Raw genomic sequence first — 18,710 nt, forward strand, 5'->3', positions numbered from 1 at the left:
AAGTCGAGAAGTCACAGCCGACAGGGAAGATGCCTGCGCAACATTTCTGCTCTGCTTCTTGGTATAGAAACTATTTGAGGGTCCGAACGCCTAGTTCTTCCGATACCCAGTCAACGATAATCGACAGGTTAGTCATCTGTTATTGCTTGTTGCCTCACAACACCGCACAATACAGCGCCTGGTTGAACCAACCATCTTCTTCCTCACAATATATATGGGCCGCGTATGAAGTCGTATGTACGCAATACGGCATTCTTATGGGTACCGTACGGAGTCATATGGAGCCAATGTGATGCTTATATAGGCCTCGTATGAAGTGTCGTTGGACTATGTATCATATATCTTTCACCCGTATGAATTTATATGACAGCAATATGGGTGCCGCATGAGTTCGTATGGGACAGCAATAGTACACATATGGGTCCGTACGATGCACATTAGGATTGTATGGGCGACATAGGAACCACATATGACACATAATTCGAAACGTTTATTCTGCTACATGGTTATAATTAGAGCTGAGCGCGGGTGCGCGTATACACCAGGGTACCCGCAGTTACCCGCACATCGTCCCGATTTGCGGGTAGGAATTCGCGATCACTGCGGGTAGTGGGTAAAATGCGGGTGTACCCGCAATGCGACCGCGGGTAATGCGGGTATACCTGCATTACCCGCACTTCATGGCCAACTAAGTGATCCCTCTCTGTCACACGCGAGCTCAGCAGTGCCCTATGTCGTTGGCCGTATAAATCCATGTGCCAGACTGCAGCAGGCAAGTGCTGGCGGGCGAGTTCGATTATTAATGCAGGCATATATGGCTCTGTGTTGAATTGCAGTTTTATTGGCATACGATTGAAGCCGTCCGAGACACGTAGCCAACACTCAGAATTTCCATTGTTTTAAAATAGAAACAGCGGTAAAGTGGACGAGGAACACTTCCCCTGCGGGTTCCAGTGCGGGTATGCGGGTATACAGACAGCACTGCGGGTGCGGGTCGCCCAGATTAAATTCTTGCGGGTGCGGGTCACACACGCGCCGGTACTGTGCGGGTGCGGGTCCAAGTTTGCTTACCGGCACTCACCTCTAGTTGTAGTTACAAGTATGCCAAACTCATTTGTGAAATGGACCACTTAATTGCGTCACGCACTAGCCTTACAAAAATGGATTGTGCGAACCAAATTTGTGTCACGGCCCCGGAGGAATGTGCAGATAAATAAACTCACTGCTACGTTCCTGTGTTAGGGACAGAAGAGTAACGAACGAACGGAAACCATGCAGAAATAAGATACACGTTCTGAACGACATGTGAGGTGACATACATGACTAGGTTAGGTCAGGTTGGATGATGTCGCTTTTTGCTGAAAATACAATTAGTTGTGCCCTAACAAGCATTTATCCTGCTTTCTAACCTGTTCCCGTACTCAAAGCATTGATTCTTCAGATATTTATCAAGTACACGGATAGCCTGCTCAAGACCCTTGGGGATCATAGTGGTTCATGACAGTAGAGTCTCTTTCGGCTGACATCTCTTGATGCGGTTGTGCGTCTAACGTAGAGGCCTGAAATGGCTCGAGACGCTGTTTGTTGTGACGGATTCCACATTCTTCCCCCTTCGCGAGCACGCCCGAGGTTTCTGAGAAATCCCAACGGTAGCCGACAAATGTGTAAATTTTTGGCCTCCATCAGCACATACGACTTGTTCGGAGCGCCGTCACTCCCGCAGCGTTTGTCGGATTAACGCCAAAATTTGCGTTCGAGTAGGTCTCGAATAGTTGATCGGTCAAATTACATATGATCGCTCAAATCACACCAAGGGATGGTCTTTAGCGGCTGGGAAATTGTGGACGGAGACGCGTTCGCAGCGCTGTTTTTGCAAACTTTGAGGTCATTTTCCGGAAGGAAGCTCGCGTCCGACGGTGTTCATTTTTTGAGAACCTACTCCCCTTGACGTTGCAAACATGGCAAAATGACCGCAGCTCTCAAACCTTAGCGGTTCTCGAGTTACTGGTTTCCGTGTTTGCACTCCTCACAACACATGGGACGGGCGGCCGCATTTTCCTTAAACCGCTCCCATTGCAGCTACATAGATAGTTTTGAAGGTCTCCACGTGCTCTGTTCAATCCCGCTTGTCCTGTAGGCGCGCGACGTTCCGTTCTCCAAGATGAAATATTGGCTTTGCAGGTTTTCGACGCCGGCGTGTCTGGGTAACGACCCCCGGAAACGCTTCCAGCTGTTCAATGCTGTACCTGGCTTACCTAACGTCCGATTTACCCGAAATTTTGTGTGCGCGTGTTCCGTTCACTGCGCTACAACTTTCTGATCCGGACCACCCATCAATTTCCAGCTGTTAGGGCGTCGTTCCCGAAATTCCTGACGCCGACCCCCGTTTCGCGACATTCGTCCCCGTGTTTAGGTTCTAACCCCGCGACGGATCCGAACCCCCTTTTGATGGGCAAACGCACTCAACACGGGCAAGGCGTAGGAACTTGCTGCACCTTTCTATCTCTCTCCGTCCTCGAGTTAGGACCCCGTGGCAACGGCATATACATGGGGCCGAGGGCATTTTTTTTTTTTTAGATATTAGGTGTTTCTTGGCGTAGGAAGGTGAGTGTGGTCTCGTGTTGACGGGGAAAACGTCCTCTTTCCGATAGCATTGCTCTTGTGTTAGCGCATTTCTGTTCTCTTGATATAGCACGAAGAGCGGCGCGACACGTGGCGCCGCCGGCGCCCTCAGAGGAGGCACAGTAAGCGGGTTTCGCGGCCGCAAAAATAGTGTCGCCGCTGGCATTTCCCGCCAAATTCCGGCTACTTAGTTTTCATTGGCTCCGGTCCCCCACGTGACCTTTCTCGATCATGATTGGCTGAGGCTCATTTAACCAGTGGATTCGCTCGCGTTCGTTTCCTCTGAGGCGCCGACCCCTCTGACCGCTGTGTAGCTGGCGTCTATGTGGGCAGACGGTGATTTCGTTTCGTGGATTTCGAAGATCTTCGAGACATAGACTATCGCCGGAATGAAAGGTAAGCAGACAAACGTATGATGCACGTCAGTGATCAGACGTTAATACTGCCGCCTAACAGTGTGCATAACTGAGGTACGCCTTGTCCCGTATTACATCACTTTCTGCCGGTTATCAGTCATGACCTGGTTGATGTGATATTCTGTATGGCATTACTAGTTACGTTTTGTTCCGCTATTTGAATGTGTCTGATGTGTAATACATTGGTGTGCATGAAAATGAAAACAGCATGTATCGCGTACGTCGAATCCTCGAATTTTGTCATTAGTCGACATGTCGGTGCGTAACGATAGCATGTCTTACATGGCGTATTAAGCCAATTAACGTTGCCTATGCTCTGGTTTACCATATCATTAACAAGTTCCTTTGTTTTTTGTTGTTGTTTTTTTCATTCAGACACCGACAGCTGTTCGTGGCCCTGCGATTCCCGAGCATGTGTCCCCTGTCACCTGAAAATTCTGCAGTTGTGCTAAGATGAAGCGAATGGCTCCTGCGTCTCATTACGTGCTATATATGTGTATAATAATATCCACCAAACCGAATAAGTTCCCTTAAAGACTGTATAATATGATAGTCACGCTTTCTGTTGTTCTGCAGTATTTATTCTTTATTTATTCTGCAGTATTATGTAATAATCGTGTAGATTTACTTCCATTAAAGGAGCATGGAAATGATCGGTATATAACATGAGGGGAGAAGTAGAAATTATGACTCTGAACCCTGTGATACATATTCGCACAAAAAGTTTGAGCGTAGCGCGCAATCGTGGCGCGCGAAGGAGCTTCGAATCTCGCGGCAGAAATGCCCCCTCACTCGGCTGCCAGTCGCTGACGTCACGTGGCTGCGCCGTCTTTTTCTTCCTTTTTTGCGATTTCGCCGGCGTCGCGGCGCCGGCAAGCCGACCGAGCAAGGGCGCGTTGTTGTTCATCGGACGTCGTGGAAAGGACAGGTGATGAACTGAACACTCATTAGGCGACACGTCTGCTCTTCTTGACGAAACGTTTTATGGAGTTGGAGCCTAAGCACCGCCAGCTTCGATTTCGCCACATGAATGTACCGGAGGCTGATAAGTGATGCTGCTAAGTGTGAACGAACATTCGGATTGAAATATAGTGCTTCTTCTTGGTTACAAATGCATAGTCATGAAGACGCGGCGCAGTGACCAGTACTGTCATTTGAATTCCGTCGACCATCATGACTTTTCCGTGTTGAGGTCAACACTATGGGCTCTGAACCGCGTGGACACTGGCATCTCCGAGGCATAGGTCGGCATTTTCCTAAGAATTCATTCAACATCACATCATGGTCAGTTTTCTGCAAAGCCCATCACATCACATCACCGTCATAAACCATCACATCACGAGCCCGTAACTGAAATTCAACCTCAGAATTCATCACTTCATAACCCATAAGTCAACTTCAACTTCAGAACCCATCATCAGAGTTCAACTTCAGATGCCATCGCGGTTTTGAAGTTGAATTCCTGTGATGGGTTCTGAAGTGAGTGATGGATTTTGAAGTTGAAGTTTGTGATGGGGTTTAGAAGTTGAATTCCTATGATGGGTGCTGCAGTCCGGCGTTTACAGGGGGGCTCCTACAAACAGGTGCGCCAAAAGGACATTTCAAGGGAAGAAGACCGCCACGTTAACAAGAGCTAAAACAGATGTTTCTTGGGGCTGCGGATTCATGCTCAGTCACCCATGTTCCTTTTTTTAAAATAGAGCTCGGAATTTGCTAAATTCAGGTCGCGCTACTTGAATTGGACAATTTTAACAGTCAAAGTTAAGAAGTTGTAATCTTTCAGTTACTGTTTCGTAAAATAATTTGTAGTGCGTGGCAAAAATACCTACAGATAAATGCCATTGATCGCACATTTTTGGGTAGCATGCTTATTACATTACAATTTTTACTTGTTGACTTAGATGCCCTGTGCTGTGTTTTGTATACAATACAGGTAACAGCCTTAGAGTTCAGAATTCCAGAGCATGGCACTCCAAACATTGCACGTGGCTGTTCTTTCCTGAGCTCTATTTTAAAAAAGGAAAATGGGTGGCTGAGCACGAATTCGGATTCCCTAAAAAAAAATATCTGTTTGAAGTCTCATCAAGGCGGTGGTTTTCTTCCCTTGAGGTGTCTTTTTGGCGTCCCTGTTTGTAGACTCCCCCCGTTAGGCGCCGGTCCCGCGGACAAGTAACAGGGCTGTGCGCCGACGCATGCGGAATGCCAGAGGTCTACTATTAGGTAACAAATTAAAGATATTTAATCTTTAAGTGATAATGGTTTTATTGACTAAAACTAGCTTATATTTGAGGGTACCATAAAATAAGCATTCACAATCGGGCACTGGGTGCAATGCAGCTCGATAAAGCGGTGTTCGACCAAATCTTCTATCAACTTCCTTGACGTCAAAGTGTCCCTTAAAGATGGCAGGCTTGACACCGACCTTTACAAGAAACCTACGGATAAGCGACAATATCTCCATTTCGAAAGCTACCACGCCAACACACAAAAGGAGAGCATACCATATGGACAATTCCTCCGGCTAAAACGAATTTGCTTAATAATTTTGTCAAGCATGCTCGGGAGATGAATTCGGACTTTCAAAAAAGAAATTATCCATCCGGTCTTATTCAGGAATCCTTTACTAGGTCTTCCTCGGTTAATAGAGATACCCTACTCATCCCTAAGCCAGAAAACGACAACAATAACTTGATCTTTGCGACTACTTTTCACGAATCACTCACTAATGCCAAATCCATCCTTAAGCGTCACCTCAACATTCTGCATGCGGACGACAAATTAAAAGAAGTTTTTCCTTCTCCCCCTGTGGTCGCCTTCCGTAGATCTAATAACTTACGTAATATTCTTACATCATCCAGATTAACACAAAACGAACCTGGTTGACCACACTTGTGGCAATACGCGTAGCCAGACATGTAAATTCATCTTCCCCTGCATAACCGCACGTAGCTCCAGATCTAACTTTGAACTTAAAATACGTCAATCTCTTCACTGTCATACCTCTAATCTTTGTTATCTAATATTTTGCAACAAGTGTCATGTGCAATACATTGGGGAAACTTCGAACACTATGCGAGGGAGATTCTACGGTCACAAATTCGATATCCTAAATAACCGGCAATCTCCAGTATCAATTCACTTTAACCTTCCGGATCACAACATTGATAATGATCTTAAAATTGTGCTACTAGAGTCTGGTTTCAACGCAGATATCAAGCGCAAAAATCGCGAATCATTCCTCATATCCAAATTTAAGTCCCTAAATCCCCACGGTCTCAATATTAGCCCCGGTTCCCTTCATCAGTTAATCGAGTTTTAACTTCCCTATTCCCAAAGCGAAACATACTTTCACCCATTTTCCACGAGCTCAGACAGACATCATGTCGCCGTTAAGCATTAAGTAGGACCGCCACCCCGTCGGCCACCTTTGGTGTCTTGGCTCCACTTGATCTTCCGGGATGACGCCGAAATAAATCATGTAAAAATAAAACGTTCAAAAATAAATCACTTAAAAATCAGACTTTCAAAATAAACTCTTCAATATAAATCATGAGAAAATCCACGGCGTCGAAATAAACTCCGAAAAATAAACTTTGAAGAATAAACGCTTCGAAATACATATTTTAAAATCCACCGTCCCTGATTGGTGGACGCCGACGGCTCTACGTCCGCCGCGGAAAATAGTGCGCTCATCGCGCCTGGGGCTAGCCGGGGCCAGAACTGTGAACCAGGATTTCTCTGCACTGGAAGTAGGTTGTCTCTGTGTATGTGACCCGTGGCGAGTACTCCCAACTTAGTGGGGGAAATATTTTCTGATTGGGCGACTGGCGAATTTTATTGGTCGTGTATCCTGGCCGGCTTATCTCTCTCTCTCTCTGGCATAATAACATCCAGTGCGAATGACCGTCGCCGCGCAATCCGTTCACAACACTGCCATAGCCATCTCCCCCCCCCCCCGGCCTGTTACCCTCGTTCACAGCTCAGTTCTCAGCTGGTTCAAGGGTCAAGAGTGTGTGTCCTGTATTCATACGCGCATCGTCCTCATCATTTTTACACTGGATATTTAGAAATCCAAAGTTGTTATTTGAAGAGATGTACTTGATAACAGTACAAACATGAGCAAGAAACATCATAATAGATGTTCCGCCGAAAAGAACATCGTGTTGCCCATAAACTACCATACGGAACATCACCTTGCTAAGCCTAACCATGATTTATTTTAGCAGCGTTTATTTTGAGGGCGTGTATTTTTAAGCGGTTTATTTCAGAAAATGGATTTTGAAGGGTGGAATTTTAAGCGTGGGTTTTTTAATGATTTATTTTAAAAAACTTATTTCGGCGTACAGCCGACCTTCCCAATGTAAATCCGCCGAACCCTAACATAAAGGCAAGGTCACTCACAAGGCAGGTTCCTCTCCTCCTCCTGCTTTTTCCTTTTTTCCTTTTTTTCATTCTGTGTTCACGTGGTATCCTGTGACTATGTAATGTACACAATGTGCCCTGTGTTTTTCACACCTGAAGAAATGTAGTCTGCTACATGAAAGCTTGCGTCATTAAATAAGTTGAAAACTTCAGTGTTGGATTTTTGTACCGTTTGTGCCTTCCGCGGACGTCGACGAGACCCTTCATCTTTCTTGTGCTGCTAACCTTCCGAAGGTTGAGAAACAGAAGCGTATACGAAGAGGGGAGTCAAGTCCTGTAGATCGCATAAACAAAATACAGAAGCCGACACTGAAGATTTTTGTTTAAGTTTAATTTGTACAAGCTTTCGCATGGAGGTCCACGCTTCCTCAGGTACAAAGTGAAGTTGTGGCACGCATAAGTATATATAGTATAAGCTTCGTGCATCCTCTGTAGGCGGCGCCAGTTCGCGGCCACCTGGAGGCGGAAGCGCGAACTTGTTGTGTGAGTCGCCCCAAGCGCCCGAAGCTATTCACATGCATAGCTTGCGTGTTGACAGCAGGTGAAAGATGTGTGATGACGTCGTGCAGCACTGCGGCTTCCTGACGGTTTCAACTCCAGGTGGGTATTTCAGACCTTCGACGATCGAAAAGGGGGAAAAGCTATGCCAAAGTCGGCATGTCAGCGGTGTTAACGAGAGGTTTTCAAACGGTTCTGTGACCATAAGCGGAATGTGTTTGCCGCAGACGTGTGTGACAAAAAAGGCATATATGATTACAATTCAGGTAAGAGCGCTCGTGCACTGGTTGCACTCTGTTATTTGGTCACTTTTTTTTATTCTTTTTCGAACCGGTGGTAGCCTCACCGATCGTACTATCCACGGGGTGCACTCGCTGACGTCTTATGCCCGGTTTCACCAACGCTTGTTAATTCTCGTACCAGGTGGACTCGCACACACGTGTTGTACAAGGAGCCTGCTGCCGCTGCAGAGCCGGGAGAAGAGGGATCTGCAAGCACATAGCTGCTGTCGTTCACTATGTCAACACAGAACAGCCAGATTCTTGCACATCAGATGTGAAACGCTGGGGTAAGCCATCTGCTGCCCAGATGAAGCTCTAATGTAAGGGTGTAAGATTTGAGACCTTACAGATGAAATGTATAGAAGAAATAACGAAACAAGCTCCATGCGTTGCACCCGTTACAAAGGTTGAAGATATAGTTTCCAGTCTTCCGAGCGGTGGCTTTGATATCAATTGCCCCTTCAGCCTTATGCTGAAGGCAGAGCTTCAACCTGGAACGGAGGCTACACCGGAAGCTTTAGACCATGAACCATCAGCCCTGGAGTTGATTAGGAGCCTACGAGATGTCGATCTCTTTTTCCCATTTGAGAAAATCGAGGTTTTCTCAACCACCGTAGTGCTGAAGCGGGCCCACTACTTACGAAGATGCATACAGCATTGTATATTTTACTATCTAACAAGAGTAGTGGTGGACCAAAATGAGTGCATAGATATAGAGAGGAAAACAAAGCCGCAGTCATCATGTAAACTCTGGCATGTGGTGAGACGTGAGAGGGTTTCAAGCTCCAAAGCACACCGTGTGAAGACCTGCAAAGGCAGCTTGGACTGTTTGGCTGAAACACTCCTCAAGAAAATCATTTTTACATCCAGTACCACGTCGTACGGACAGAAAATGGAAAATACTGCGAGACAAGCTTTCCAGTATGACATCATGAATGTACAGGTTCGTAGTGCTGGAGTCGTCATCTTGTATCAGCAGCCATGGCTATGTTGTTCCCCTGACGGTATTTTCATGCAAGACGAGGAGCCCACCCTTGTGGAGATAAAGTGCCCATTTTCAAGAAAAGGAAAAGAGATTGTGAACTTTGAGGAGAGAAAATGCTTTGTTCCGTACCTCAGTTTTACGAAGTCCGGAAACCTAGAGTTGAAACGATCACACTGTTATTATTCCCAGGTACAGCTTTCACTCTATTGCACTGGGCTGACAAAATGGTGTCTGTTTGTATACTCTTCAAAACAGCGTGTTGCAGTAGATGTTAATATTGATGATCGCTACTTGTCAGAGCTTGTCCCACGACTTGAAATGTTCTATTTTATGCACTATCTACCAGCATTGCAAAAATATAGTGAGAGCTAACAATTAGCAGAAAACTTCTGATTGCTTTTCGTGCGAAGTGTCTCTTGGCATGAAAAGTCTTAAGTAGTGCCTTCTAATATACCTATAGGACTTTGTAAACCGAACTAGTCACTTTTATCTTGTGAATATGTAGACTTGATATGTAATAAATGACTATGTTTATGTCACTGTAGAAATTCATGAAAAAAATTATTTTCACATGCATGCAAGGGGTCGCATAAAGGCAGTGTCTAGCACTCCTTTGCTTGTCAATATACACAATCCTGCAGCTCTTCTTGGATGATCGGTGGCTGCAGGTTTGCCAAAACAGCACACATATGTGCACTATGTCATCAAGGAAAGGCAGCAGTTCAGCACGTAGCTTGTGGGCAAGTATTGCGTACACCTTCATGCGTTGTATGCACCGTTCCACATGGATTCGCACTGATGCCACTCTGTATGTCTCGTCTACCTCTGCTGGAGTAAACTGTTCACCGGCCCTTGCGAACGGAGGCATTACAAGGACACCTTCCTCAAGGGATGACTTTATGGAGGGGAACCCCTTGTCAGAAAGTACCAAGTCACCTTGCTCAATTAAGTGCAAAAATCCGGAGTCAGACGTCACAAAGCTGTCACTTGATCTCCCACCATAGGCCTTCGAAATAAATGAGATGAATCCACATGGCGTCACACACACAAGAAATTTCATTGTGTGTGTTCCCTTGTAGTTCGAATACGTCAATGCAGCTTCATGAGGCTTTTGGGGTTTGCCAATTGTAACTTCAGTGCAGTTGTTTGGTCAAGGGTTGCAGCCAATAGAAGCGAAACCTTTGAATCACGTGTCTTTGGAGAGGTCTTCCACGTTCATCGGGTCAAGTCCAACAGAGGTGGTTTTGACAGCACAGGGCTCTTTGGCCTTCGTGAAATGTAGCAACGTGAGAGTGCTTGACCCTTCTGCCTCGATAACACAGAAGATAACTGGCATGCCAACATCAGTGGAAGTAGCGTCCTCAGTCTGTGTGCCGCACTGTCAATGAAAAAAAGAAAATTATGAAAGATTATAAAAATATGTAAGACAGTCGGCTGCTAAAATGAATCGAGTTACTTACATCGGTCTTCTTAGCAGCAGGCCCGGGAGCAGTAGCTTCATCCTCCTCTGGTTCCGTGCTCTGATCTACTTCGCTGTCGTCCAATGTGCCAATTTCCGGCCTTTCTTGATTTGTGCTCCCCTCTACTGAGTGGCCTGAGGGTAAGCCGGTCCGTTTACGCATTCTGCAAAAGAACAAAAGGTATGCTATTCGCATCTGAATATAGATATTAAAATGAAAGGTGGTGATCTGACAGAGGAGCTTCATAAACCTCAGGGGTGAGCTTGCTACACACAAGTACTTTTAATATATGTGTGTTGCAACACTCTTCTATTCTATTTTGCGGCTAGTTCACCTTCTGAAACGGTCCAAAGCAACTTCGGATGTCCGTCGCCTGTAGCACGTCGGGAACACACTTGGAATGTACGCCGGGCTGGACGGGTGATCTGACTTTGCACCACCCACGAAGTGTTGGCTGCAAATTCTGGTGAACTTCGATGGTTCCCATAGCTTACCCTCTCTACCAGACAGAAGAAAAGAAAAAAAGAAAACGTTAAGGGGTCGTGGATGTTCCCTCTTTCAACGCATATAATTCAAGAGGCTTCATATGCAATGGACGTCTCAAGGTACGGCTATGAAGTCATGGCACAGTAGGAAAAAGCAGCAACAAAGACGTGGTAGCATGAATCAAACATCATATGTATCAGAGCCTTTAGACTGAACAGTTCGTAGCGCGGCAAACACAGGAAACCAACTTACTTTGTAACGCGTTTGCCTTTGATCTTTTCCGCCTGTCCACGTCATGGGGCCTCGATGGGAAGCTCTAAAACTTGGTACCTGGCGGAGCACTCCCGTATGTGTCGGTACAACCCACTACACAACAGTTTGTCCGTGACATTACACCGTAATCTGACTAAGAAACACAGCGTTTTAAACGAACAACGACGCGTAAACTCCAGGCTCCGCAATGCGGAAGCGAAAAGAACTCACACAATAAGTTCGCGCTGACGCCGCTTGGGTTCTCTCTGGCGCGGCGAGCGCTTTGCACGAAGCGCATAGACATATACATGACTAAACACACTGCTGTACAAAGAAAGGGAAGGGGAAAGGAGATATGGTGCCACATGTCTGTGTACAATGAATAGCTGGGCAGACGGATAAGTGACCTCTAACCGTTTAATAACAGTAAAAGGTGTTATTGTGAACAAAAAGGCTCGCCAACCCAGTTTCGCGGAAGGGGGGGTCGGAACGAGTGGCCCAGAATTGACAAAAGGGAAGGTTACAGATTATCTAACGGAGTGCCAGACGATGACTGAAGCGAAGATTCAAGAATTGTGCACAAATAAATATAGATATATAGATATATAACTATTAAATTTACATAAGCGGATATAACGAGCCAGGACTAAGATTCAGACCATTTGGTGTGAGGCATTTGAATTGCGAAATTAAGTAGGACTCTCTATTCTTACATTTAATGTCTGTGCGGAACCCAGATTCTAGCAATATAATTTTCAAATTAGCTTCAAAATCGTGATTAGGTTGATGGAAATGAATGGCGACAGGAGTTTGGCGGGCATTTAGGATATCAAATTTGTGGCCATAAAATCTTTTTCTCATTGTGTTGGAAGTTTCACCCATGTATTGTGAATTGCACTTGCAGCAGAATATCAAGTAACAAATATTGGGTGAATTACAGTGGAGTGAATGACGAATTTTCAAACAGAAGTCTCCCAAAGTGCTACGGGCAATGGTGAACGGCTCGATAAATTTACAGGTCTGGCACAAGGGTACCAGCGCAACTCCTTGCCGATCTACATTCTCTCACCGACTGCAGGTTGAGGTGGCGCTGCTTCTGCACTTTAACTCAACCCTGCGGCCCTTATGGTAGAATCAGTCTGAGAATTTTATCACACCTACACTCTTAAAAATGATGGTGGTGGTGGTGGTGGGTGGTGAAAGGGCTTGCCGTTGTCGGCCTCACGTAGGTGGGCAACGTCACGACTGACGCCCTGGGGGAATGTGCGTCCTGGGCCGAAAACGGGAGGCGTCCGCCTTTTTGTGACAATTAACATTTCTACATAAGTGTCACAAAAAGGCGTACGCCTCCCGTTTTCAACAAATCAGGGGAGAGAACGATGTCACTCGGGATGATGGTTGGCTAGGAGCGTGCTATGTGGTGAAGTTCATTTTTAAGAGTGTAGGGTTAAAGCGATTTCTTTCCTCCTTTTTGTGTGTTTCATAGCAGGGTCGCTCATGGAAGTGTAAACGGAGTCAACGAAGTGACGACAACGGCTGGGTTGGTGACAACGACTGGGCGCAAGACGTTTGGTTGAGCTATGGGCTCACGGTTAAAGATATACTGTAAAAGTCGTTAATTTAGCGAGGATTACCTTTTCGCATTGGTGCACGGCTTAGTTGAGACACAGTTCGCGGAAAACGCGGGCTCATGTGTCTCGGTGATTTCAGAGATCGGCCCTCAGCTACATTCAAACGGATAGATAGCGATAACAATGCAGTCCCTGCGCGAAATAACAGTGCGTATTCGTCGGTGAGGTTAGGGAAAGCGGGTGCTGTGCGTTAGGACAGCAACGACATAATCATAATAATGGTACTCTGATGTTGCATGTAAGGGTTGTCTGCCCGGCGTGGCGGCATTTTGTACGCCTTCTAGGTCGCCGGGAAAAAACCCAGGTGCGCAGTGATTTATCCAGACCCTACTATATCCCCTAACACCCCCAAATGTTCAGTAACACCCCTAACTTTTTCACCAGTGTACCCCCTACTGGGAGTGCCCTTGCGATTTCAGCTTTAGACACATGTCGGTAATGATATGTTAAGCTGTAATTTTAATAATGACCCCCCGCCCCCAATTTTTTCCAACACCCCTCCGTGCTTGGGATTCTGGATAAACCACTGCAGATGCGTATAGTTCCGTACGAAGAAGAACCTCTCTTGCATTCGGAATTTAACATCCTGGTGCTGTTGCACCAGTTGCACACATTACCCGCGATGTTCATATCGGTATCAGTTTACTTACAGTAAACACTGTATCTGCTTCGCGGGTACTTAAATTAGCGAATTTTTGGCGTTCGCGAAAAACGCGAGGAATCGTTCTGCTCGAAAAAGTGAAAACAAAGCACAATATCAGAGTAATTGAGCCAAAGCGACCAAATACGGAGTGTCTGCACATGCGCAGAAATTAGTATACAGACGAAAACCGAACTGTCGGTTTGCCATTTTCCGGTCAGTTTGCCATTGCCGCCATTTCCGGAAAATGGTGGTTATAATGTACACGTTCAGCTCACAACAATTTACGTTTCTTTGTTTTTTGGTAACAAATGAGCAACACGGAGTCGTTACAAACCCAGAGTAGGACTGCGTAATAATTGTGGGACACAATTCAGAAAAATGCAAAGAGCGGAAAGGAATAATGGATGTCTCACTCTTCTGTTTATGGTATCCATAAGTAAATCCATTTGGCTGTACCAGGTGGTGGCGTTTGTATTCCCGCTGTCAATTCCAAATACTGCCACCAAGTGATTAGATGCAAACCCGGACGCGCACTGGAAGCAGAAACATGCGTGAGTTTTTCAGGCCCGTGCAGCTCATACATCTACAAAACTGAATATTTATCCAAACTTCTTGTTTTTGAGGCATACTTAATGTTTCTTAGTAAACTTAAAGTGCAAAAAAGGAATGAAATTATATTTATGAAACTAGCTTAATGAATTTAACCTTGGGAAGGAAACACTCTATTTAGGAGGAAGCACGCTAAGGACACACAACTCTGGAAGTGTAATCAACGCGTCTTGCTGCGGTTCGGAATTTCTTAGTGTATGATGCAAATAAAATGTTCTATAGACGCGTACTCCACAAATTTCCTGCAGTAACTTTGCGAAATTTGAGATAAAGAGTTTGTAGGATATGTTGCAAAGATGCAGTACAGAAAGCAGCACTGAATTTGAATATTTACGCATTGCTGCGGCACGTTGGACCAGTATATGTATCATTTCTGCGCTAACGCTTCCATTCTGGTAAGAGATCAGTAACGCAAGCAAAGGATAAGCGACAAATTCTTCTCGCTGAATGGACGTCGTAAGGCCGAAACAAATAAGACCGTGGCATCACTTTCCTGCCGGACCTGACGCACCTACTTCAGAAACAATGTTCAGAAGTACAGTATGTATGACATTCCTTCACAAACAGCAGGTCTTCCATTGACTGTTTGATTGTCTTCTTCAGGAAGCAGCATGTGCTAAACATCCTTAAGCGTAGCTGAATTCGGAGATCGGCAACTCTACTTCGGTTAGCGAACCCCGTATCCCAGATTGCGACGTAATTATTCACGAGACAACTAGGACCGTGAGCGACGCAGAAGTGCAAAGGTGCGTACTCTCAACTAAACAGATTTTTGATGACAACACGTTCTTAAATAATTGAGTCGTGCGCTGACATTAACCTTCGGCAATGCAGGGCAGCCAGTGCTATCTACTGCATTTTTAAAAGAGTATCTCTTCTAGAGTATGTCGTCGTCTGCTGCTGCGTTGTGTTTTCATAACCCTGTTTGTCCCTTATACAGGGGGCTACATGGAAGTCAGTGCCGTCACTACATCATGTGGATGTGGATGTGGAAGAATTCGCGTTAGACAGGGATGTCGTCATTTCGGACATAGATATTCGTACGGGAAGGAGCAAAGAGTAGAGGCTACGACGTCATGGGCCGCGACTGACGTGGACCCTTCGGCGAGAATTAGATGTGGGCAAAGCTCTCACTGGAACGGGATGGCTTTCTTTGGCTCTCCCTATAGGTTTCCACAGACGCTTTCAGACAGAGGTTCTCTCTCTGTAAATTTCTCAGTTCACAATGCACTTAATTTCCTGTACAAGCTCCTCAGTATATATAGTAGAAAGTAGTGGGAAGTAGGAAGAGTAAACTAGGAAGAAATTAGTCTTGATCTCCTGTATTAGTCTTTCTTCTCTGGCACTAAAATAGGCTTCTGCAGTCTCTTTTTCGTCTTTTCTTTTTTCCGCCCCGGAAAGAAAGAGAAAAATGCACATATTTGGCATTTGCTTACACATCTAGAGAATTCTTTCAGGAAACCACCCGTTAAGTCCTCGGCATTCTTCTCCTGTAACACACAGATAGAGACAAATAAGAACCAGCTTCACTCCAAAAAGGTGAATAATGATAAAGCCTTACGTTTATCGTTGAGCCATTGAACGATGACATTGCAAGTGTGTCATAGCGATTAGGGATGACTGTTGTACGGATGCCCTGTGCTGGATGTTTAGAAACAGTTTTACAATTACAAGTACGACAGATGTTCTGTCACTCCACGTATATAATCATAAACTGTAGAAAAATAACTGTCTAAAATCTATAAACGTTTTCAGTGATGTGTTCTTATAAAACCTAAAATCTTTCTCGTGTCTTATCTTATTGATCGGGAATCATTCAACGATTGCGATTTATCACTGTAAATTAATTTACTATTTTTCGGCTCCACAATTTTGTTCTGCGCACCAATTACAAATGACAAGCAGCAGCCGGCTCATGGCGTGTAAATTAATGTGACGTATGGATGTGAGGTATCCGGGAAATTCCTTCTGTCCATTACTTTTAATCCATATGCTGCAAACAGTTTCTCATCAGCTGTTTTTATATGAATGCAACAAAAGTGTATCGTATCGACTTATCGCAACAAATCCTCTCCCACGGGTCAAGCCCACTGGTCGGGATGGGTGCGACGAAGTGGCTCAATACGATCAACTCCAGTCGCATTCATGTAACCGTGGCTATTAGGATCAGCGCAGGGCTGCTATGAGCGGCTAAAGACGTTTTACGTATGCAGTGATGGCCATGTCCATAAGGCTGAATTTACGTGTAAATCTACTCAAATTACTTTGTTACTATCGGTGTTATACCTAGCGGCGCTACTAGTGGCGCCGCTACCGTATTCGCTACTTGTTTTCAATAGCTAGTTAACGACCCCGCTGCATTTTACATTGCTAGCGAAAAAAAAGTATTGCTTTTGCGTGCGTCCGTTGCTGTATGCTCGGCGTTTGTTGCATTAATTCAATCTTTTAGAAATGGTAATGCTTTACGCACCCAGAGTTGCTAATTCGTAGTAAAAACGGATAGAAGCCTGTTTTGAAATAAATATGTGATGTGACATAGTGGTAGAAGTAGATACTATCACCGCGTTGATTTTCCTTGTAAGTACAGGGAAGAGTTCGAGTTTGGGAATTGTGGATATTGCGAGCTCAAAACTCTTCTCGTAGAACAATATTGTTTGGAATATCGCGTTGCAGAAGATAACGTAAATGCACATAATAGAGTGATTCCACCGAAATTCGACCATGCCATCTATCTCGACATCTGCGATCTTCCGGCACAAAAATAAAAACATAATAGAAAAGTTAGTTGATGCAGAAGTATGAACAAAATAACGTCTTTGCGGTGTCCAAAATGCACACGTTTTCGATAGAGAGGAGGAGAAAAAAAGTGTAGTAGTCGTGCGGCCCCGGGCAGCACACAATGACTGGACAAATATTGGCAATCGGGGTTGCCAATATTGGTCCAATGTGACAACTGCAACATGGCCCAGTATTGGGGACCCAATGCTGGCTAGCCAATATTGCTGTTATGGGTCCAATAATGGCAGGCCAGTTTTCCAGTTATCTCGTAGGCACATTCATTGGATCTTTCAAAGTACTGTATCTCAACAAAAATCACAAAGGTCATTTACGATTTGTGATTTTTACTGGAACACTTGGGTTTCTAAGAAATTATGTTTATCATACCCCTTAGCATTGAAGCATTCCGGCAACATGTTCACGTTGCATTTTATTTAAAAATTAGTACACATATTCCGACAGTGCAACATCAGAAATACGGGTCTTCGTTCCGGTATGAAGGGCCAGCAGGAGTGATGCATAAGTTGGCAGTTGTCTTGCGATTCTGCCTGCCGCCGTCTCTGTCACCCAAGCCAGAAATGAACCTCCCTACAGTCTTGTACACCGCTGGCCCCTCGTGCAGTGGTGACCGCTGCACTATTCCTCCTGAAAAGTAAGCAGTATATGATGAGTAGGGCTCATAGGTATAATTCCATATTTAATACCACTTTGTAGAAACACAGGAATAGCACTAAAACACATCGCAGAAGAACAAAAAAGGAAAGAACATTTCTCCACATTTCTCTTTGCATGACTGTATTTGTGGCTTATTGCTCAAGCAAGATCCTGTGCTTCTATCCAAAGCTGATGAAGCGCATACTGAAAGCACAGCAAATCTGCCCGAAAAAAAATAGTTTGATACACCTGGGAAACCTTGTAGCAATAGGAGGAATGTAAACATCATCCACACACTCTATTTCCACATGCCACTGCTATATCTAGAGTCGCAAGACAACTGTAAACCCCATTAGGATTACCTAACAATCACAACAGCACAGGGATTGAACCCCTTGAACGCAGACATGCCACCTTTCTTCCCATTCAAACTGAATTCGGCCTGTAGCGATGGGCACGATATGGAATATTACAGCCCTGGATATAACAGCCCTGACTACAGCATGGAAAGTGGCTCCTCCCAAAACCAGCAAGGTATTCTTTCTGAAACAAATGCATCACAGACCATATAGCTTTTTCTAAACCATCATGACCTCCCTCTTGTAGTATACACAGTAGCAATGTTTACTTGCTTGCATGAACGTTAAAATTGCTATTTACAAAAGGATACACTACACCACAGGTTCCTGAGGGTCCATTCCATGACAAATGTTTCAGACTTTGAGATTGTAACCAAGCAGATTTGGGGACTTATAAAAAATGTTGAATGAGAAACACGAGCATAAAGAGCACCTGAGAATGAAAAAACTGAGAGTTACTGTCAGTTTATTACATATTATACTCATTGTTCTCTTTTTCTGTGGCATTGGCTTGCAATGATGACCTTCATAATTGATCGCATGCATCTCCGGCGCCAGTAGAAGGGAAGTCGTCAGTAGTGAGGTTGACAGCAACCTAACGTAAAATTCAAGAT

General features: G+C 44.9%; 1 protein-coding gene across 3 annotated transcripts in view; it reads right to left on the reverse strand.

The window, feature by feature from the left end:
- Positions 1 to 18,710, reverse strand: part of LOC135393060 (lysosomal alpha-mannosidase-like) — a 492,848-nt gene that overhangs the window by 240,233 nt on the left and 233,905 nt on the right. For 2 of the 3 annotated variants that reach the window (XM_064623631.1, XM_064623633.1), the window contains 3 exons: positions 15,867 to 15,946; positions 15,742 to 15,795; positions 14,110 to 14,229 (listed from right to left, as the gene is read on the reverse strand). The exons of the other annotated variant lie outside the window; for it this stretch is intronic. In XM_064623631.1, coding sequence (XP_064479701.1) covers positions 14,110 to 14,229; positions 15,742 to 15,795; positions 15,867 to 15,946 — 254 coding nt within the window. The remainder of the gene's footprint in view (positions 1 to 14,109; positions 14,230 to 15,741; positions 15,796 to 15,866; positions 15,947 to 18,710) is intronic. 3 annotated transcript variants of the gene reach the window in all.

This window comes from Ornithodoros turicata, chromosome 4 (genome assembly GCF_037126465.1).
Source record: "Ornithodoros turicata isolate Travis chromosome 4, ASM3712646v1, whole genome shotgun sequence".
NCBI classification, from domain to species: Eukaryota; Metazoa; Arthropoda; class Arachnida; order Ixodida; family Argasidae; genus Ornithodoros; species Ornithodoros turicata.